Source organism: Phasianus colchicus, chromosome 2 (assembly GCF_987193195.1).
Source record: "Phasianus colchicus chromosome 2, bPhaCol1.hap1.1, whole genome shotgun sequence".
Lineage (NCBI taxonomy): Eukaryota > Metazoa > Chordata > Aves > Galliformes > Phasianidae > Phasianus > Phasianus colchicus.
Genome location: NC_143437.1, coordinates 13,436,689 through 13,459,767, shown reverse-complemented (window position 1 = coordinate 13,459,767; position 23,079 = coordinate 13,436,689). Strand labels below are relative to the sequence as shown.

General features: G+C 37.3%; 4 protein-coding genes across 21 annotated transcripts in view; 1 reads left to right on the top strand and 3 right to left on the bottom strand.

Annotated features, from left to right (window-relative positions):
* Nucleotides 1-2,127: 2,127 nt before the first annotated feature.
* Nucleotides 2,128-6,659, bottom strand: MKKS (MKKS centrosomal shuttling protein). The gene is made up of 4 exons (XM_031598045.2): nt 5,667-6,659; nt 4,968-5,143; nt 4,204-4,314; nt 2,128-3,774 (listed from the first exon to the last, which is right to left on the bottom strand). Exons 1-4 carry the CDS (start codon nt 6,649-6,651, stop codon nt 3,334-3,336), a joined length of 1,713 nt encoding a protein of 570 aa, XP_031453905.2. The 5' UTR covers nt 6,652-6,659; the 3' UTR covers nt 2,128-3,333.
* A 214-nt stretch (nt 6,660-6,873) lies between these two features.
* On the bottom strand, nt 6,874-7,027 carry LOC149918850 (uncharacterized). Its single transcript, XM_090134857.1, has one exon. It carries the CDS (start codon nt 7,025-7,027, stop codon nt 6,875-6,877), a length of 153 nt encoding a protein of 50 aa, XP_089990983.1. The 3' UTR covers nt 6,874.
* Nucleotides 7,028-8,000: 973 nt separating this feature from the next.
* Nucleotides 8,001-9,315, bottom strand: LOC149918849 (uncharacterized). Of its 4 annotated transcripts, none has more exons than XM_090134853.1 (2): nt 9,130-9,315; nt 8,001-8,213 (listed from the first exon to the last, which is right to left on the bottom strand). In XM_090134853.1, the coding sequence occupies exon 2, from the start codon at nt 8,193-8,195 to the stop codon at nt 8,001-8,003; it is 195 nt and encodes a 64-aa protein (XP_089990979.1). In that variant the 5' UTR covers nt 8,196-8,213; nt 9,130-9,315. The 4 variants fall into 4 exon arrangements, with proteins under 4 accessions (XP_089990979.1, XP_089990981.1, XP_089990980.1 ...); XM_090134855.1 differs by having other exon boundaries at nt 9,142-9,315; XM_090134854.1 differs by lacking the exon at nt 9,130-9,315 and adding an exon at nt 8,789-9,123.
* Nucleotides 9,316-9,351: 36 nt separating this feature from the next.
* Nucleotides 9,352-23,079, top strand: part of SLX4IP (SLX4 interacting protein) — a 113,322-nt gene continuing 99,594 nt past the window's right edge. For 13 of the 15 annotated variants that reach the window (XR_016463959.1, XR_016463958.1, XR_016463952.1 and 10 more), the window contains exons 1-3: nt 9,352-9,864; nt 10,622-10,708; nt 15,327-15,375. Coding sequence is in view for 1 of the 15 variants with exons in the window: in XM_090134850.1 (XP_089990976.1) it covers nt 15,349-15,375 (27 nt within the window). In the remaining 14 variants the exon portion in view is untranslated. The remainder of the gene's footprint in view (nt 9,865-10,621; nt 10,709-15,326; nt 15,376-23,079) is intronic. The other 2 variants (XR_016463961.1, XR_016463962.1) reach the window with 2 other exon arrangements.

Here is a 23,079-nt window from a genome sequence, read left to right as displayed (position 1 = left end):
GAAAACAAAATAGAACATGAGCAGTCTGCCAAAACCAGACTGTGCCCAGCTGTGGCCTTCACAACGCATGGTGAAAGCTCTGACAAACAATTCTCACAAGGAAGCAGATTTGGAAGTTCAACTTTTAATACTTTTTTAACTTAATAAAGAAGTTTGCAGGAAGGTGAAAAATAAAAGTCTACAGGAGACATATACCTGAGATATTTCTATATATTAATGGCACAAAGTGCCCACCAGCTAAATGCTGGAACCTAGTCTGCCTTTGGTTTTATTGGTGTTTTTACTAAAGATGCATGGCTGTGACCACATTTCTGCTTCCAGGATAAAGAAGAAATGGGGGGATGTGCATGACTAATTTTTCCAGGACAAGGTATATCAGCAAAAAGTGAAGTTATTTCTTAATTGAGAAGTTAAGACTGTAGTACTACTGGCCAAAAAGTTATTTGTACCACGAAGCTCATCCTTGCTGGTAAACAAGTAGAAATAAAAAAAAATACTAAAAATATTTAAATAAACATTGTCATGTATTAGCAGCAACTGCCCTCTCGCACAGCCAGTCTCCACATATACTGTAAGCACGATGGAAGGCATCTCTTTGCAATAAAGGGACCGTGTCTGCATCTTCAAAACAGTAATAAATACAAATCCGGTTTAAAGATTTCTTGCTATGACATTGACTCATGGATGTTGACTTCTCTGAGACTGAACAGCTTAGTAGTCAGATGACTCACTTCACATGGCACTGCTGAAAACATGACATACTGCATTTTGCTACTCAGCACAGAAAATTAAGGGCAGAAGTTTAAAGATCAGTTTTAAAGTAAACCAATTTGTTTGTACATACTCTACTGTGCTTCTTACATAACAAGAAATATTTTTCTTACAGATTTTGGCAACAATAAATACTTTCTTCTCTTACAGGGAGGGATCTAAACTATAATGGCTGGTTAGCCTAGAAAGGCCTGATCACATTTGAAATATCTGTGTTGTGCTACTGATAGTTCTTGAACTCAAATCTGTTTTTACATAGGTTGCTACAAAATAAATGTGTCCCATTTATTTCCATGGAAACTACAGCAGGTACAACAAGCACAATTGCACTAGTTGACAGAGCACATTCTCAGCTATAAAACACTATTTTTGAATAGTCACCAACATTATGTGCTTTCACCAGCAGTGAACAAAAGCCTGCATGCTGTATAGAAATTTGCCCCATAAGAGGCATCCCAGTGTTGCTGTCACCACTGCTGAACACACCACCCACCACCTCGCTGTGCAGTGGGTATCAGTGGATGCATTTTCTTCCACACTGAGGAGTTCAGTACCACCCTTTTATTCCACGACCACTTCCATGTCCGATGCCATTCTGTCAGACTGCCCCTCTGCTGCCACCTGTCACACAGCAATAAAAAGAAATGGAATATCGGTGGGAAGTTTCAACCTCTACTGCCATACCACCAACATGCACTTCCCATGTCATAGACCAACGTAGTAGAATAGGAAGCATTACTTTTGGAGCAGTCCCCTTTATAGCAGAACTGTTGAAGAGCAGTTTTCTTTGGTGTTTTGATATTGGTTAAGAACCCAAATGTTTAATGGAGTCCTACTTGAAAATAGGATGCAGTAATAGAAAAACAAAGATGACTAAATTACTCTGCATTTTCAGGTCTTACTTGAAAGTTTTCAATACCTAACAGATACTGAAATAGCAAAGTGAGAAGCAACCATATTAAATTGGTTGCTTAAACATGCTAACCCAAGAGGTAACACTAAACCTCTACAGGTATAGGAAGTTAGTAGCACAAATGAGAATTGAGTCTGAACTGCCCATAGGAAGCCATGCTAGCTGCTTATTTATCCTTTTCAGCCACTCTGGGAGACAAACTTACTAAGACTGTGCCTTTGGGTATATGCAATCATTTAGCTTCATTATTCCTTATGCTTTCATATTTTTCATAGTATATTGGAAGATCAAGATATGAATAACTCCTGTAACAAATTCCCAAAGGATGCCTTTATAGCACTGAGGTAATCATTTCAGATCATGAAGAGAAATAAATTTAACTTCCTCTCCCCCAGTAATAAAATGATGTTCATAAAAATGAGAAGAAGTCTGTACAAGAGGCCTGGAAATATTTGCTTTTAATTACACCTCTCAAAACTGAGTTACACAAGACAATGTCACTGTTTATATTCAGTACATATATTAAAACCTTGAGAGATCAGGAAAAATAAGCAGGCTATAAGTAATGCCATTTTCTGGAAAGGCATGTGATGAATATTTGTTCCCTGTGACTGAAAACAGAAGGAGGAGAAAAGGATTAAAAAAAGGAAAAAATTGTAACCACCTTTTTGATCTCACATGCATGCTGAAAATGAGAAAGTTTCAATCAACCTTCACAATCAGCCTTATTTAAAGATCAAAATAAGCCTGAAAACTTCAAAGCCCTTTTAAAAGAAGCAATGCACAGAGAGTTAAGTGAATGGTAACTGGCACATTTTTGCAGCTTTGCTTCAATGGTAGAAACATTATTTATAAGCCATCTTGTATTCTAAAGACAACGGTAAGGGTCCACTGTCTGAAAGCTTTTTTCCACACCCTCAATTTGCCTTTTTTTTCTCCTCAAGTGTGTCATTACCTGCTACATTTAAGAGATTCAGGTTGAGCTTAATACCCTGCTAAACAACATGTGAATTGAAAATCTTCCAGAAATTTAGAAACAAAGTGCATACAGTAAAGGGCTAAAATGTCTTCAGAACTAAATTTGAAAATAAGAAATGCTGCTTAAGGGACTTGCTAAGGAAGATATTCTCTTTTTACTTAAAACATTAAAAACAGTGATAATGTCGTGCCACAATACAAAGGTCTGTCTGAACGTGTAAAGCTTTTGCAAAGGCTACATAAATTCTAATCCATATTTTCTCAGTAAGTCAATCAGTTTCCCCCATTCCTCTGAAGAGGTCATGGAGTTGACAGGAACATCCAACACCTTGCATTGTACAGGAAGACCACCAGGCAGACTCTAAATTCAGCGCTATTTTCTAGAGAACATTTGAGTTTCTTAGAAAATTTTTGAAAAGTCATTTGTTTTTTGAATATAATAATTGGTGCTTCACAGAATACATGGTTAACCATGTAGCAGTTTAACACGTTCAACGTTTGAAAATGCTACATCTGTAGATGAACAATTAGATGAATACTTACTGGCCAACTATTTGACTTAATTTCTGTCTGTCATCCATAATCAACCATTCCCAAATACCTTAATATGTTATAGATTCTTAATTGAAAGCAGAGTAATGTGACTGCACAACACAATTCACATCACAGAACTAATTTTGATCTTCAATTATACATGAGAGATCCAAAATCAAATTGGCTGTCTCCACAGCTACTTGCAGGCCATTATACTTTGCAGCAAAGCAGTCCAGTGCCATGAAGTCAGCAACCTTTATGGAAGGCTCTTTTGGGCAGCTCTCTATAGGAGGAGAGCCAAAGAGGGGTTGCAAATGTCTCCAGCTGAGATCCTTTGTGCTACTGTTTATTCCGCAGCCACATTTCAAAAGTAGATCTGACCAATTAGAGACAGAAGGAAATCCTGATGGAACAAGCCAACAGTGTCCATAAGCCATATCAGTGATAATTTCTCCATCATCATGACTCAGAGAACAAGCTACAGACTCCAGTGAGTGACAAAACGCATCAGCGATCAACTGGTATTGTGACTGAGAACAATCCACATCTTTAGAACTGCTAGTGGACAGACAGCAAATCTTTAAAGAAAAAAGAAAACAATTAGAATGGTGGATTTAGAGAATGGCTTTAGTCAAACGTATGATTTTTTTTTTTTAAAGAGTTCACAGTCAACAGAAAAATTGTTAATTTGCTCATTATTTCAATAGGAAAAGCTTCTAGACTTGTCAAAGCTGAGTCCTGCATGATTATCATTCAGTTAAAGTCTACACATTTTTATCATAACACTTAAACACTACAGATACCTAAAGAAACAGTTCCAAGTGCAATATTAATGAAATTCTGAAATGAAAGATGCCATTAATGAAGTGCTTCAATAAGACATCTTTGTTTTATGGACTCAAACAAACATGCAACAGGCAAGTAACAAATATACTAACTGTAAAAGAAATTGTGAAATTCTTGACTACTAAGTTTATTAAATAGCTTTAAAACACCCTCTTACATACCTTTTGTCTTAGGTACGAAGCCAAATGAGTTTCAGTACAACCACCTCCTAACAATGCCAAGGGTTCCTTGAGTGTTAACTGCAATACATGCTCCGCAGTCTCACAAGCACGCTGAAAACCATGTGAATTTTTCATTACAAACAACATAATAGGATTTCACCAAATTATAAAACACAACAAACTGGAATAAAGTTTTTAGTAATTCCTGATACTGACTTCATAAATTGAAATGTGAATATAAACATGTTGAGTGGCTTCCAAAGCCACATTTACTGACTAAGAAATGTCATTATTCGTCCACACTCTACAAGTGTTGAAATAAAAATGAAAGGTGTATTTCACTCTTTTTTGTAAAACTGACTTATAAAAAAGATGACCTGCATCAACACCAGTTTTAGAGTAACTATTCAATAAGAAAATTACGCTTCACTGCCACTGCAGGCCATACTGCTGACCTTTTCCTGAGCAATTTATTTATGCTCCCATAAACCAATGAGAATGAAAACATCTACTTAGCACTGACTTCAGAAACAAGATGTTTTCACCTACTGAATAAGAAGCATTACACAAATACAAGCACTCCAAGGATTTTTAAGGTCTGGACATGAAGGAGTTTCTAAATTGCTGTTTTGAAGTTTCCTAAACTCTAACTAAGCTCCATTTAAGTACCAAAGCTCACTGTTAAAAACCCACTATATTTGTATTTCTCATTTTCTATTTTTTTCACTGAAAACATCACAACAGAAGTTTCAAAATTTGCTTACCTTCAGTTCATCCCAAATTGTTTCATTTCTGTTACAGAGTACCAAGCTGCAAACAACCGTGTCATTAGGAATTAGATGCACAAAATGTTTGGAGGCAAAACTCTTGGCACACACATCCTTCAAACTGCCATAACAACTGGGAGACAGTGAGTATATGGAAGCTATAGGCTTTGAACCTGTCCAATTATAAAAAGAAGAGAACAGCATGCATTACTGTCATCAGAATAGCCATCTGCTGCATTTCACAAAGCATCAACCTTTTTCCTTCAAGCTTTTTAAATATTTTATGTTCTACAATAATTAACATTTGAGTCTACACATACAATCTCAAGCAGAAACCAGCATGCTTTCAAAGTGTAAGATTTGGTTCAAGATAAAAACTAATTTTATCATTCTCATTAGATAAGAGTTTGAAAACAATTGACATGTGCAAATAGTTGCTACAATTATATACTTCTCATAGAACAATGTGCAGTAGATCATTGCAGCCAGCCAGCACAAGATGAAACTCTTTTGGAATCGGTTTTAGAATGGAAAGGAGCACTTTCTAGTCTAAAACACTAGCTCTGCTGCTATGGTAGGATAAAGACAAATAGGAGAATTCCTGCTGCACAATGACATCAATCTAGAAAGGTTTTCATTATGAGACTAGCAGCAAGAGTAACTATTCAGTATACAAAAAAAAAAAATCACTCTTACCTGTCACTTGACTCAGGGGTTCCATCACTGATAGCCCAGCCCTGTCCACAGCAATGACATGGTTATCTTTCAGATACTTTTTCAATGATGGATGGATAACTTTCTGGCACACTACAAGGCCAACTTCATCATTAACCAACTGCTTTCCTACATTAAGCAACTGATCCAGCTCTGACATTTCTAAAGAAACTCCGTGGTGGACTGTTAGTGTTCCTTCTTCTGGGCCAAACAGGTCTCCTGACATGGACACACAGAAAACTGCTACCTTGACAGTGTCGGAGTTGGTTCTTTTGACAGAAAACAGTTTTGCAAATTGAACTTCTGGTGTTTCTATCAACAGTCCAGGAATAACTGCAGAATCTAGAACTCTTCTACCTTTCACAGGTACTGTTACGCATTTTCCTAAAATAGGCTTAGTTTCAGGATGGCATGGAACAGTAAACATGAAAGCCTTTACAATTAGCACAGCAAGATGATCAACCTCTGTTTTATTAAGCATGCAAGCAGGTTTGCTTATTAATATGCTACGTACCAAACAAAGAAGAGTCTCAAGATTACTAAAATCCACAGATACTCGGCAACCACAAGCCTCAGACTTGAGGTAGTCAGTACACAAACTCAAAAGATGTTTGCTTATTTTTATGACAGTGCAAGATGCAATATTTAGGTTTTTAAAACTTTCAATCAAGCTACAACAAAGAATGGCAGTAAATAAGCCACAGTCACTGAAGCGGGACACATGGTTCTGTACAGAGGCCATCAAAACCTTTAATACAGGGTGACTGACAGAAATATGACTAAGTATGGCTGAAGATTGTGAAGTTAAACAAACATAGCCTCCCATGCCATTGTGGATCTGCTTAAGTCTACCAGCAGGCCCATAGCAAGATTTTAATATTGCAATTAACAAAGACAGTGGCTGACTAACTGTAGTTAAAGGTTCACGAGTAAATAATGAAGGCTTTTTACCTTCAAGGCGAGACATTTTCAAAATTAGATTTTAATTCTGATAAACAGAAATGATTTCATTCTTACTTGGATCTAGAATTCACAGCACTGTAAAGCAGTACATTTTTATTCTTTGCTGACAAAGATTACTATTTTAAGTGTAAAACAATATGCTAAGTACATTTGATTCTGCACACCAGCCATCTCAAAATGAGGCTTAAATCCCACTGTGAAATTGATAGTGACAGCTGTAAGCTACTTCATTCACGATGATCATCTCTCTTAGTTTCTGAATGCGATCGAGCAGATTTTTTTGCAACAAAGTTTACAAGCATGGTTCCAAAATGGACACCTATAAGTGACAGTCCTGCCACAAGCAGAAAGTTCTTTTTACTCCAGCTAGCTTTCCTCATCTTCTCTTCTGGCAATACTCACAGGTGATGTTTCAAAGTTAATTATACCTACATAAAAACAAGATTATTAGGTATTAGCATGATCTTACACCAGTATCACACAGCTTTAAATGCTTATTTTTTTCCCCCAGGAAAACTTCACATACAGACAAAAACTACAATATGATACTTATATAATGTGTTTTTTTCAATTAAAGATATGCAATACATAAACTACACATTCTATTATTACTTTCACTTCTGACCTCTAGGTTTTATGTATAGGTTGATAGGTGGCATAGCACTACAAAATACACTAAATGGCATGAAAGTGTCAGATTACAGTGATGCTAAGCTGTTTTTAAACAAAGAACAAAAAAGTAAAATACTGAGCACTGCTTCCCATGAGCCACTACAGAAACAAAGATCTTAGCACATTTAAACAACTTCTATCTCTGCCTCTGCAAGGAGGGTTTCTTACTTAAACTTATACAGCATGCACTTAATTAGCTCTTAAATATTTAGAAGTGTAAAGATGCATTACTTACATCTATATATCTATGATGTCTACAGAGACCTCTCTCATTAGAGACTGTTAGACTTACAACACAGTACATTATACTCTGTGAAGTCATAATTCTGACTAGTTTTGAACCTAGAAAGGACACTGTTACATACCACATCAGACACAAGTTTGACTGTTGCCTTGAAAAGTGACTGGAGTTTGTTTCAGAATAACTTTTAAAACCCATAACAGCATCACATAATTAATCCCACTAATACAGGACTGATAAACAGTTTGAGAACTTACATGCACCTAAAAAAGTCATGTAACTAGTAGGTTAACTCATCCACGAAAGAATGAAACTCTAGAAGACTAACACCAGAGCACTGATACTGCATTTTCTAGAGAAGTGATTTAACTGACACATCTCCTGCCTCAAAGATGCAGGCACAACTGATTAGGAAGCTTACCTAAAACACAGCCCTGATGTTATTCTTCCTTATTTTTGCGATCACTTTGCATTACGTATGTCACAATCCCAGGTTCTGGAACAATCTCCTCTGTCTTCACTTGGAAAAGAGGACTGGACTTGATGTGGAACCACGACCAGTGCACCAGGCCAAGGCTAATTCCCATAACAATCAGAACTTTGTAGTCCTTCCATAAAGTTCTGAGTTTCATCATAAACTGGCATTTATGTACCTAGAAAAAATAATTAAAATATATTTCAGAACTTCTCTTTTCTCTTATAAGAGTACAAAACTCAAACATAAATATCTTCAATTACAGCACAGCAAATGATTACAACAGCATGACAAAGGAAAGCTTTACTTTACGACCTCCAGGAAAAGAAAGGTTTTAAAAGTAACTTCAATTCAGACATCTTGATCTGTTAATCACTACGTTGCTTCAAGTTTTGGCAAACTACGTGTTAAAGCTTTGTGACGTTTCCCTAATCACATATTACCACCTCAGGCAGCAAGTAATTGAAAGCTAAACGAACACCTTGAAGTAGTTTCAAATGCACTATTTCTCCCGCGCAGTTAACAATAACGCAGGGGGCCCCTCAGAGAGCATCAGCTTTTAGCCTGCAGGCTGAGCAAGCCGCAATGCTTCTGATAGCACTCCAGGCTGCCCAGGGCAGCAGCTCAGCCTGCCTGCCTTTCCTCCGTGCCCTTCAGCCTCAGAAACTACAAGGGCATTACAAAGTGAACTCAGCCGCTCTTATGAAGAAAACGAAGAACAGCCCACACGAAGTCTTATGGAGAAGTACGTACCAACGTATACACAACAAGCGACAATTACAAGTATTTGATTTTATATCAGGACATCTTCTTGGCTTGAAGAGCTACAAACGTACAGCTCAGACAGCAAGCGTTCCCGGCCGCTTCAGTCTCTCACTGACGAGGAAAAACCCGGCACGCGAATTCCCGCTCTGAGCCGGCCCCACAAAACCAGGCTGAGGTGCCTCCGCAGGGCCGTGCCGGCGGGAGCCCCCACCTCACCCAGTAACACGCCCCTCCCTGACAACCTCCAGACGCAGACGGCCGACAGGGCGACGGCCGCCCTAATGCAGGAGGAACGAGCTAGAGAAAAGACGCGACCGCCCAGCGCTCACCTCAGCTCGCACCTCGCCGGAAGCCGGGCCAGGACAAGAGACAGGGGACGCGCGAGGCCGCCTGCGCGTTTAAACCCCCGAAGCAGGAAGCGGCCTTGCGGAGACCGGAAGCGTCTCTTCCATCCCGAACGGGGCTCGTGCGAATATACGCGAGGAGTCCTTCTCCCTGCGTGCCATTGGTCAGCCCTAAATCACATGATCAACGAGTGCACTCGCTCTCCTGCAGTCACCCGCCGCCCTGGCGGCCATTTTACTTTAGGGCAAAACGCTGGGCGGGCCGCGGCTACAGACGGCGGCCATTTTGGATAGGGGAGAAGAAGCTCGCGTTTGGCAGCCATCTTGCTTGGGGGCAACGTAGCCGTTAGGACCGTTGGAGGCGGGCACGGCGTGGGAGGAGACGCGGTGCGAGCGCGGCGGAGCAGCGCTGCTCCCGAGCCGGGTCTCGTTGCCTGGAGCCGCGGCGTCTCAGGCTGCAGTCCCGCTTTCCCTGGAAGCAGAGGCGCGCGGTGGCGGCTCGGAGTAACGGCCGCCCCTCAGGCTCCGCCTCCTGAAGCTTCCGTTGATTTTAAAAAAGCCGCCTCGTTTTCGCTGCTGGCCGTTGCGCGTCCCGCTCACTCCTGCGCTCCTCTGGCCGAGCCGTCGTGCAGGTACACGTGTGAGCCGACCGGAGCGAGTGTGAGACATGCTCAGTGCCTGAGCTCCCTCATCCGAGCTTCCTGCTGCTTATCTTACTCGGTACTGCTGTGTTCACTCTTTGCTCTCCCCGTTCCTTCAGTCTCTGTCAGTAACATTTCTGTCGTATTTGCCCGTGGTTTTAAGTTGATGGAGGATTGCAAAGTTTATAACCATAGCCAAAAGGCAGGTTTCTTAGAAATTAACTTAAACTTAAGTGTCTACTCTGAAAGAAGCACAGCAATTCTGAAAGATATATAGAACAGCTGGGATTCACTCAGCGAGGCCAGAAAAATCACAGCCAGCCCATCCGACAGGGTGCTGTGGTGTGCATCTCATTGCTTTCAAACATCAACAGCTGTGTAGGTGAAACAGACCGTTGTTGCACTGGTGTTGTTGTACACTAAAGGTGAATTGGCACTCTGAATGGAAGCATTCAGATAACAATGAACTGAAAAAAATGCAACCTTATTAGAAGAGTAGTTTCTGATGAAGTGGAAAAAAAAATGGGTACAGTGGACTGGAATTACTGAGATAACAATGCCCCCAAGTAGTGGCATATTTCTGCAGAAGCAGAAATGCTTTATAAGTATGTGTGTTGCATGGTGTTACCCTGCTGACCCAAGGTCCAGGGTCAACATTTAGAAGCTATCTGCCAGAGCACTGGCAGTGCTTGCTGTCCAACATCTAAGCTCTAGAGAGTTCAGAAAAGTAGTCTTATGTTATGGTAGTTGATTTTGACTCTTTTATAAGTGATAACTAACAGTGGCACATCTTAGAGAGATATCCAGTTATTGTTCTGGTTTTGCCTTTTTTTCAGGTGACCACCTCTTCTCACATGTGATAACAGCCCCCAGGGATAGGCAGAGCATGAACGGTTTGCAGTGTTAGAAGCTGCTGTATGCAGGTATGTGTGGCAAGAGTTTTTCTGTTCTGTTAGCACTGAAAGCCACTTCTTCATTGGGGTAAGATGCTGTTTATCAGCTAACTGATTTACGTAATGCTATAATGGGATAGAAAGTACTATGATATTAGCAGGGTAGCAAAGCCTTTCTCTGTAGTAAATGAGAATGAACCCAAATGCAGTAACTATAGAAACGAAGAAAAAGAGCTGCTTACCCTTGGAAGGCCTCTGGTAGGTAGGGATCTCCAGAAAAAGATGTCTTTGCCTCCATTGCCAACCCTTAAATTAGTTTTGGGAAGGGGGGATCCTGGCTTCACCTGTTTCAGTCACTCAGGATTGCATGCATCTGAGCTCCCCTAGGTTGGCCCTGCCTTCCTACCAAGTGCTCCATCACTGGTTCAGGCCATGGCTTATCATTTCTGCTAAAACTTGCTTTCTGGGAAGCCTTATTTCCTCAATTGTCTAAGTATCTGCCATTTCACTTGACTTTAAATTTTAGAAAGGAAAGTATTTGATTGTGTCATTTTTAGAACATACCTGATGCTTCTTACCAGGAGGTTGTGTGTTTAGTTCTGGGGCTTGTTTTGATGTTTGTTTGTTCATTGTGTTTTTTTGTTTGTTTTGTTCTTTTTTGTTGGTGCAGGATGTCCATCAACAATTTAGATGTTTGAAATACTACAAACACCATATCAAGACTTCTGTATTTTAGAGAGTATAATTTCTTAGCTAGGTTTTTCTGTCTTCTGTAGCTGTCTTCATGCCTTCTTACGGCTGATTTCATTTAGGACTTGGGTTATTTTGTGGTGGATGCAGTATTCCAGGAATCAGATTTTGTTACCAAATAGCAGATCTTCATCTTTTGGTTGCAACATAGTAAATATCAAAGTATTTTAGAGATGAATGGCATCTTTTCTTGTATCATTATTGTGGAATTTCTTCCCTCATTCCTCGGTGTCAATATTATGGTGTTTTGTTTTGTGATTTTTTTTTTAAATCTTTTTTTCTTTCTCTTATTGCTTTGTAAATTAGGTTTGGGGAAGAATTCTTTCTACTAAGGGTCGTGGTTACATCAGTAACAGCATCCTTGTTGGGTGGCATGTTGTTATGTTGGTGATGCCAGAGAAATATCAGATGATGCATACTCGCTTCTTGTTTACAAGCATGATATGAGCATTTGAAGAAAAGGTGGCATTACTTCGACACTGGCATTATTTTGACTCTTCTTCGTATCTTTACTAAAGTAAGGGCTAATGATAAAACATGGGCTCTTCAAATATTGACGAGTTCCCAGGCTTCCATCACTGATGTGAAATGTGTGCTCTATGCAACTCAAAAGTGATATACCACAACTATTTTTTGTTATTTATGCCTATTATTTTTTGATTTTTGTTTGCTTATTTTGGATGTGGTGAAGAAGTGTAGGGATCATTAGTAAACCTCTAGATACTAGTCTTTCACTGAAATTTCAACTATGAAAGTCACAGCTGGTGTGAATAGGGAGACTAGATTTCTTTTGCTCTTGCAGAGAATCTGATACGTCATAAGAGTCTGTGTTTTGTGGAGTGTTGTTAGGGCTGTGATGTATCTTACTGCTTGCTTTATATTTTTGCATGTAGACTGAGTAGTCCTTCTTTGCTGTTCCTGAACACCAGGAGTACAATTTTGTAGATCATTGTATGAAATTGAGAAATGCAGGTGTTGTTGTTGTTTTTTGCTTTTGTGGCTGCTATTCATTCCTTTTAGCTTCTATCTGACCAAGTTCTAACAGCTGCTACTGAGTTACTGAGTTCAAACTCAGTAATGATCTCTTTCTAAGATTCTTATAGTAGTTCTGCTACATTTATTCTGTGCAGCAGAACCTTACTGCCTGGCTGAATTGGAATACTCTTTTACAAGCTGTCAAGAGCACTGTTCCTTACATTGTTTCTGAAACTCTATAGATAAAGTGAATTCATAAGTTAGTGAAGGTTCTAGGGTTATTTTGTGCAAGAGAGAATGATAATCTTACAGTGCAAGACATGGTATTCCAGTTCATGTCTGTGTGGCTGTTACCTGAAAAATTGGCCTTCTCTGTATTACTTTCTGCTTAGTATTACTGTATAGCTAATGAGATGCAGTACATACCATTCCTTTGATTATTTTATTATTTTTTTTTTCTTTAGAGTGTAACAAAACCATCTTTTTAGCTGTCTTAAGGTTGATTTTCAGTAACTACTTGCATGGTGGTTCTCAGTTCAGTGTGGGTCTTAACCTGCTTACAGTAACAACTGGTTCATTTCTCACTGCTTATAATACTTCCACCATTTCTGTTTCTTACTGCTTTGGAATTGACGTACGTAGACAAATCGTTGAAGTACTTGGGAGTTTTCATTGAGCCAGTACACAGAATTGTGTTCTTGCTGCTTTTGCTTTTTCATGCAGTTGTTCTGAGATGTCAGTTCTCAGCATTTGAATATGTGGAATGAAAGTGCTGCAAGGAAGCGATAGTCTAGTTAAAATTACCACTGTTGGAACTTAAGATCATAATTATCTGTGCTATGTAGTTCTGAAGTGGTTCTTTATCTTGTTTCACACTTTTTTGAAGCTAAATAAGGAAAATGACTGTGTTTTTAAATATGTAAGTGTAGTGTCTGACAGAGACAAATATCACCAACCAGACTTGTGTCCTGAAATTTTGACAGCTCTCTGACAATGCTTTACAGTAGCTGGAAGCTTATGGTGAAAAATAGGTATGTATTCCTGAATTTTAACTCTCTTTTTATACTATCTATCAGAAAATTGACTGTATTTCTCTAGTTTAGGAGACTACTTCTGTAGGAATCTTGTAGAATATGAAAAGCAGCTCTGTTCTCTGTTGTAATTTCAGTTGCAGCTACAGACACTTATTTTTAATTTGAAGCTTGAGCTGCATTGTTGCTTTTATCTTTTGCCAGTATAGAGACACTCATTCACCTTATTTTCAGTCCAATCCACATCTTTCCGCATCTTTTGTCCTTTCCTGTGTGAAAACAGAATGTATCTTATTTTTTTTTAACTCCCTGTTTTTGTATTGTTATTAATTTGGTAACATGGCCTATTCTGTGTCTCTTTGGAATTAAAACATTGTGGAGTTAGCTGGAAAGGCTTTTGTTGGTTTTACTTAACTTGCTACCTTTTGGCATGTGAATGTTTAGCTGTGTTATGTGTTGAGTGATGGACTTGTCTGCAACCACATCAGTGATGGACAGTATTGCAACTACAATAGTTGTCGGCTTGGAAAGTGGTAGTTGAAGTGAAATGAGTTTGGATTAGACCAGTGGCTTGTTCTGAAAGTCTGTTTGAAGGCTGTAGCCATCTGAGTGAGTTACAGTGCTCTTCTGTGGGGGGGGAAAGAAGTCTTAGTGATTAACTAGAGCTTTCTTCCCTCATCAGGAGGGGGTTGGGTTTAGATTCCAGCATGAATTAATGCTGCTTAAGTTATTTGGAATTGTAAGGGCTCGTGCAGCCCAATGCTTCTCACCCAGTATGCCAAATTAAGCAATCTAAATCCTGTTTGGGATAAGCAGGAGGATATCTGAAATTCAGTTCAAACTTTGTGCAATCAAAATAGTGTTCAGGTCACATTGCTTTATGCTTGTATTAGTCTAGAGCTTTAAATGAGCGTGCAAACGTGCATGGTCTGTGAGAAGCCATGCTATCTTTAATCTTTCCCCACTATCACCCATTCTACCTATCCCCCTCTAATCCACCCATCAAAAAAACAATTGTGCTCTATTCCTGAGCTGATTTAAATGATACTCATGATTATTTGAACTGCCAGTAGCAAATAGATGTTTCAGTTAAGAAAAGTTCTTGCAACAGTTCAAACTTGATGAACTTGAGCATGATGGAGGAGGCTTTTTGTAGAACTGCTGATGTATATAAGCTGTCGTGGGTTCCCTGCTTACATAGAAATGGGGTATCCTCAAGACAGGAGGGGATGAGCTTAGTTCTGAGGACTCTGACTAGAACTGGTATTATTTCATATATTATGATTATATGTTTTATTATATTTTAATATATTTTTAAATTTTATATCATATTTATATTTTATTAGTCTTGTTTGCTTAAAAGAAAGACTTTTTAAAAATTGTGTGTCGTTGGTTTTTTTTTTTTTTTTACTTCTCTCTTTTATTCTTTATTCGTTAAGCTATGCCAGGGGATTTAATGTGAAGGTATTATTTTGGAAGAGAAACTAGGTCCAGGAAATCCACACAGGGGCCAGTGGCTGACATGGTAGGAAAGGAATATTCCAGGTTTAGTTTGCTGCCACCTGAAAGTTTCTTTAGGTTAAGTAAGGTTAATTGGTCTTGGTAGTTCTGGGCTGGGAAATAGTTCTAGTTTTGTATTAGAGGTGTTGGTTGCTCAGTGTCTGATAGTAGAGTTCAGTAAGAGGAGCTGAGACAGGTGGTTAAATAATTCTCCTTTAAATAATAGTTTTCCATAGTTTCTCTGAAGCAGAGTATAAATATCAAGTATGAGGAGTGGTAATAATGAAAAAAAAACCAACCACAAACTAATAGATTAAAAAAAAAAAAATCCTAGTCATTGGGCATAATGAGTTTTTCCTAGTGCTGATCATTTTTAATTGATGTTTTTATAGGACCAGCTTACACTGAGCTGTCATGGCATCTGACAAATTTGTCATTAAGGTAAGTAGAATGCCATAGCTTTTATTTAAAAAATAAAAAGAGAAGAGAAAGGTACTTGTAGTATTTCTTAGAATGTGTGTAGATTGGCTTTGAAACTTAATGATGAAGAGAAGCATCCTTCAGGCTTCTGATCATATTAGTGTGTTTTGGGTCTTTGGAAGCAAACTTCTGGAATTGCTGTTGTATCATGACAGACCTAGTTGAAGATCAAAATCACGTAACTAGGAGTGATTCATTGTGTGATTAGAATTAGGAACTGCATGAATTCTCAGAAAAACAGCACTTGTTATAAGACAAAATTTAACACTGATTCTTCTCTTACTGTTATCTTGTAATATTTTTGTGTACTTCCCAGACAATCTAGGAGTTCCTGGTTTAAGAGGCAATAATGTTCTTAAACTCTTTATCACAGTTGACTCTGCTTGCATCTCTTCCTGCCTCTTTTCTGTTCTCAGCCATTAGTTGTGTTTAATACCTGGTAAAATGCTGTTACAATTTATTTTTCAAACAGTTTCTAATGTTATACAAACATCTGAAGAGTAATACATTTCAAAACATTCTGTAATAAATATAGCACTTTATATTTTTTCTGCCTTAATTGTGTCATTTTATGACTAACTAACTTAATTGTTGAGTAAAATTGGTGAATGTTTCTCTTTTGGACCACTTTTCCTACTTCTGGTTTGTTCACGTATGTTTGAGGTAGTTTAGATTAAGCATGCATTTCTGAATGATTAAAGCAATGTGTTATTCTCTTGGAGATGTTGTTTGTTTTTTTTTTACCCGGGAATTTTCTTCTTAGAAGAGACCCTTTCCTCAGAGGATAATCTTGGTGGTGGTGTGTTGGTGGTTGGTTTGTTTGGGTAGTTTTTTTTTTGTTTTTTTTTTTTGGAGTAGAGTCACAAAAATATTGCTGACTGATCAGGCTGTGGAAACTGTTGAAAGCTTCTAGTGTGTGTAAGAAAATTGTTAAACAAGCAGACCAAACCCTTTATTTATATCTTTTTAAATACTAAGGAGTAATATCTGTGTTCTTCTCCAAGTAGAAGTTATCTCTCTTACTAGGACACTTACTTAATTCTTTTTACTGTTTAATGTGATTATACAGCTTAAATTGACAGTATTGTGTCTGTTATTTCAGAGATCTCCTCAACTGACATACTGTTAACTAATTCTCAATTAATATAGCTGTTAAAATCAAAGATACTTCTTCTGATATGATATTTTGGCTCCATGTGCTATTGGGGTATGGACAGAGTAACAAATGAAGCTGAGAGTGAAGCCATTGTCTTTCTCAGCTGAGATCTCTTGATATCATTAGTATTAATGCAAATGCCAAAGGAAACAAGTGATACGAGTCACAATATCTTTGCTAGATAAAGTGGTGTAAGAGTGCTTGTTACTGATCTGTGTAATTACAGTTTGCTGAGCCAGCAGAATGTACTTTATTTAGTAAAGACTCTGGCAATTGCTATGTTTGCTAGTTCAGCATCAGCAAATGGATCATTTCTCACTGAGCTTGAATTCATAGGTAAGAATATAATAGATGCAGCTTTTGAGATACAGTTTTATTTTCTTCCTGGTAGCGTTTAAGAAATAAGCATTGATTTTTGTAGTCGCAGAATCTTGAAAATTAACTCATTGACTTTTCATTGTATATTTGATGTGTTTTATTCAAGGCAAATATGACAAAGGTAATTGGAATTCTTTTTGTGCAGAAAGATGCATATCGTTTTATTTTAGATTATTTACATTGTTTTGCGTGAGAATTTTTTCTAATTTGCATTCACTGAATGTGAGTAATTCATTTTTGAAGACTGTTCAACTTTCACATAATTTTCTCAAGGAAGATCCTTGTGGAGAAGATTCTCCATTAATGGGCAGAGCACAGGGAGAGCATAGAGTATCCTGTAGTCTTCATTTTAGGTTTCTCATGTTTGGTGGGGGATCATTTTATGGTATCTGAAAATCTTTTATGTTTTCCTTGTCTTCTACGTTTTCTACTTTATGTTTTGTAAGTATGCGTGATTTAATACTTTTGGTAAAAGACTGGAAATTACAGCTAATTGATCTTTCACGACTTAGCTGATTTGAGCAAAATTTAAGAAGAAAACACCTATGGTGTATTTAATGGCTTTGCTTCTTAATTGTGGTGCTAAATGAGATCTGTACCTGCAGTGTAATGGTCAGCTATTTCCAGTAGAGGGAGCAATTGACCAATTTTTGAAAGATGCCTCTGTGCCTGGTTATGGGCAATTAAAGGCAAATGAAATAAAATAATTGATGCAGTAAAATCGCTTTACAACTTAATGCAAAATCTACGGTTAAGCCTAAACACACATTCTTTGATTGCCACTTGGATGGATTCCACAGTGTTGTGATGTGCAATAGATAATATTTTGCACAAGTTACTTTGATCAGGTGCTTTAAATTTTAAACAATATTGATACTTCATAAAGCACCGAATGGTAAAAATGCCCCTAAATCTGGAAAGTAAAACATATGAATTTAATTAAGCTTTCTGTGTTGCTAAAATATTTTACTGCTCTTTTGAGAAACAAATCTTAACTTTAATTGGTGAGGCTTAAAGCAAAATTATGAACTTTATACAGACTTGAAAAGTAATATCACTTGGGCCTTGTTTTAAAACTTTGGCCAAACTAGAAAGAATATTCTTCCAAAATTATGTAAATAGAATTTATTCATGCGAAACTGCAAATCTAAATGCAGTAATCTTTATAACTCTAATAGAAAAATCTCATTTGCTGTTTTCTGCCATTTGTTCATTTGCCAAACGCTGAAGACTTTTTAAGCTATTACTACACTTCAATAGCTCAACTCAAAGGGAAGCTTATTTTGCTTTGGCATTTCCTACATTCAGAAACTAAGAGCTCTGTTCTATCTCAGACTTGCAGGCCTTTGGAAGCACATATCTTAGAGTCAGTGTTCTCCGGTCACTCGGTGCACTCTGCAATTGATTTTTCAGCATTGTTCCTTGTTATCAGTTGAAATTATTGTATGCTGGGAGTGGTCCTTCCTACTTTAATCTTTCTTTGCTTACTTTAATTTGAAAGCTCCTTTGCAGGAGCAAGTGTATTTTTCTGTGTTCTATTATTTAACTGGAAATAAATATGGAAGTATTGGATGTGATGAGATAGGAAAATGACAGTGTGACTGCAATGTGATCAATTTTCCCCTTTATTTTCCTTGTTTATGCATGCATAACTTAATTATCTATAATATAATGAAATCATTAAAATGTTGCTTTATAAGCAAACACATCTTAGTATCTTCTTTTAATATCTTAAAGTGCTCACAAAAAAAGTGTGCATGCCAATTATGTTGATTCTGGGTCCTAACAGTAGGTGAAAAGAAATGGAAATATATCTTCTTATCAGTGTACCTGCCCATGTGTGCCTGCATTGTTGTACAGGTCATTTTAGGGTCTGCTCACAGACCTGCATAGGATACTCTTGCGTTTGGTCTGGAAGAAAATAGACAATTTACTTGTATGACTTCATTTTTTTTGTGGCATTTTTTGTTGTTGTTGTTAGCTACTAGCTGAAATATTGTACAATGATAATCTGTTTTCTGTATCAGGTACGTCTACCTGATCCTTAGGTTACATCTATGTGATTAAAGAGATGAAATATATGATTTCTGAAAGTATTCATATTTTGTTAGCTGGTATTTGTTTAAATATTTTCTGTACAAGGAAGAGGCATGCTTGCTTCTTGTGAATTGTTTGGAGAGGAAAAAAAGCAGGGAGACAAGTGGGGTCTTTTATCTAATATTTTAATTTTGTCTGTGTCCTTATAAGAAGCAATGAAGGATAGTAAGTGCATTTTACTACTGTATCAAGTCCATATGTAAATGAATACAATGTTCTCAAATGGAGGACAACAAATACTACTTATATAAAATAAAAATATTTTAAACACATCTTGTGACTGCCGAGTTACTGGACTGATGTTACAGATGCTTTTTTCACATACATGGCTTTGAACACTATGGCATAACGTTTTCTGGTTTGAGTTAGGTTTTTTGAGAGCCCTTAGTTGAAATGACTAATCAACACAGAAATTCTGATGTTCTTTTCCACATTGCAAAACTAAGACATTTGTGTGTGAAATTGCTGTTAGTGGAGTAATTGCAAATGTTTCAGTACAAATATGCTAAGATTCAATTGTCTAAGTTGAGACTGAATTTGCAAATGTGTTTTGAATCTTAGAAGTATTGTACCAGAGTTCTTTAAACTGATTAAAGGTTACTGAATTTTAGAAGTATGTGTTCTTATGTTTGCTTTTTGGATTTTTAAAATTTGAAGAATAGCTGTATTAAGTACTTGATGGTGGTTTTCTAGGGATGTAGTTCTCCCAGAGCAATATCGGTCAGATCAACTCTAAATACAAGTGATTGGAATTATTATTCTCAATTACCATCATACACTTCTCACAGCTGTGATGTTTGTATGTGTTAGTTGCTGTAGGAATGTGTCAAATATGATAACTGTCTAGAAGTGCTTAGAAATTTTAAATAAGATAACAAGTAACCTGGGATAAAATGTGACTTAAATCAAGAATTAGTAAACTAAAAAGGATGGAGAGACATCTATTTAGTTCTCTTTCTTATTGTGCATTTCATTCTCAATTTTATGGCACCAGATATGCAATGACTACAGTGACTAGATAAAAGGAAGTTGGGAGGTAAAAGAAGAAGGAGAACTAAGTGCACGTTCTAATTCTAAACCTCACAGAATCCATGGAAGTTTCCTCACTGACCTCAGAGGATTAGTTTTCAAGCCTAGGGAACTGATGAGTCGATGAAGAACTGAGACATTAAAGTGTTAGCAGCAGGGGAAAGGAATAGGAAGCCAGAGGGATGAACTTCAGTGGTAGAAACACTGCTTTCACAGGGATCGCTTTGAAAATGAATAAAAGAATGCTTCAGTTTAAGTTACTCTTTGGTATTGCAAATAAATCAACCTAAATAATCTAAGTAGTTTATAAAATACTATTTATAGCAGAGAATGAGGAATTTTGGTAATTATTAGCACTATGCAGCTCTGACAGTGATACGATTTTAAATGTGCACCATACCACATGGTTGTGTGTTGTTGTTTTTTTTTGCATAATTAATACAAAGGTGTCATCTTCGTGGCACTTCTTTTATGCTTTATTTCTGACCAGCAACAACATATTTTCACTTCCACTGTTCTGCTTTTTGGAGATCTTGGTGGTACTGCCTACACGAGCCCTCAGTGCAGAGGAGAAGGGGAAGGAATGGGGAATTTCAATTTCTTGCAGTCCAACAAAACTTAGCAGAGGTACTGCATGGGGTCAGCGTGTGTCTGTAGGTCTTGGGAGAACCTTCAGCTTGTGCTGTAGATCAAACTTTGAAATTCTTCAGCTCTTTTTAATGAATTTCGATGGGGGTTAATAGTATGGGAGGTAAGAGGTCCCCCATTTCCTATAATTCTTCTCTATGGTAGCCAGTAATATATGTCCAATTTAACAACAGCTATGTGGTTTTTGCTAGTGGTGTTAGTATCATAAAAGAGGAAATGTATATGTTGTTTCACACTGCCTCTTTCCTTGGCCATGTGGATGGAATCCAGTACGTGGAAGTATGTGGATATTTGGTTATTGAGCATGTTCTGTTTAAGGTGTGAAATAAAATGGAGAAGAGAGGCTGATGACACATCTGATTTCTCTTCTTATGTTTCATTCATGTTATTTGCTACTTGTAGACAGTATCCTTAAAAGAAGTCTGTTTTTGAAAAGCAAAATTATTGCTTGGTTTGTGAGTTCTTTCTGTACGGCAGTACTTCTAATTCAACCATGACTTTGCAGTATATTCCTTGACTCATTAGCCAAGTAGTTCCTTAAATAGTGGTACCATAGGACATGGCACCCTATTTTGGTATCCTGCTGCAGTCATTGCTAAGCATGAGCACTGATGATGCTTGGCTATTGTGAAAACCCTTCAAACTGCTGATAAAATGATGAGTCATGGTCACCTGATGAAAACAGACTCATTACCATGACTCCAAGTGTTTCACTTCCCACACTAGTTCTTCTGAAAGGGATGCAATTATTTTCTAACTGTTGACAGCTGCTCAATTAGAATGTGACAGTGTGGTTGGCAAAAACTGTAAGTTCTAGATATCTATTTTAGTAATTTAAGTAACTAAAATGCATGAAATGTGAAGAAGTCACTAATATTATCAGCAGTGTTACTTGCATAATTATATAATAAGAGGCAGAGAGAGGTAAGGCTGTTTTGAACGCTATTAAGTTCCCTGAAACAAGTAATTGAATGTAGGGTAGTGAGACATAGTGAGGCGTGGTTAATTCTCTTGTAAATGACCAGGAATTCCACTAGTGATTTTTTTTTTTCTTAAATTAGTTTCTGTATTTTGATTGGAAACATTTCTAATTTGAAGTGTTTTGAGGTGCCATGCTTATGGGAATCATAATATTGAAGTGATTTCAAGATTTAAACTTGTGCTAAAATGGATAATGTTTTGTAGGACCAGTACAGAATTGCTCTTTTCTTGAACAGATGTAGACTAAAGAAAATTCATGCTTTAGAAGTTAATACGTAGACTTCTACATAATCTTAAATTATATCTCCATTTCTGTTCATTTTTCTCCATTTATTTTCTAGTTGACTCATTCCAAACTTTAATGATGAATGTGACATTTTTTTCTGTGCTAAAAACTGAGACACATCCAACTTGAAAAAAACATCTGATCAGAACTGAGTATTACTATCATGTATTAAAGAAAATATGAGAAAATACTGGAAATAAGATGCATTTCTTAAATACTCTAGTATCTGTTACACCAACTATGTCAAGAAATGACAGGGGAAACTTCTAGCTTGTTTGTTTTTCACTTGGTTGATTTATTTCATCCCAGAAACCCACTCATCTGTCAACTTTTGCATTTGTATGATTTTACTTGGGCAAGTTAAGAGAATAAACACCTTTTTATAATGAAAAAAAAAAAGATTAGCTCTATAGGTCCATTTAATTATGCAAATGAATATTTAATGAAGAAAAGTCTTTCAAACTTACTCCACGATGTCTATACCTTTACCTATCAAACTAACCTATATTTTATTTCCTTGCTTCATAAAACACAGTACATTTAATGAGGCCTGTATGAAAGATAATTTTTTTTGCTTACTGCAAAACTTTATCATTAGTTGTGAAATTTTTACTTGGGGAAGTGGAAAGAGAACAGTTTGTAGTTTAGATCACGTGCTGACAATTTGGAACTAAAATCTTAACTGCAGTGATTTGAGTGCTGTAAGATGATCTTGTTGCTGTGTACACTTAACTAGGGAAGTTCTTTTATGAAACCTGAAGACAAAGTGGTATTCATTTTCTTTTTGTATTTTCTTGTTTTTGTAACACCTTTCATTGAGGCCTCTCTATTACTTTGGCTATCTGTACTTGTTTATAAACCCGCTTACATGAAATTCTGAATCTCCAGGCTTCAGCATAACCAAGATTTTATTACTTTCTCCATGTAACTTCCCATGTGTATCCGAAAGAGTATTCAAGTGAAGAATCACTATACATATACTGCATCACCTAGTTGTTGAGGAATAGTTAGTTGTTGATCTTGGGAGAGAGTGAGGAAAAGAACAGGGGAAAGAGAGATGGACATAACATTGCTGTTTTCCAGTTAAGAA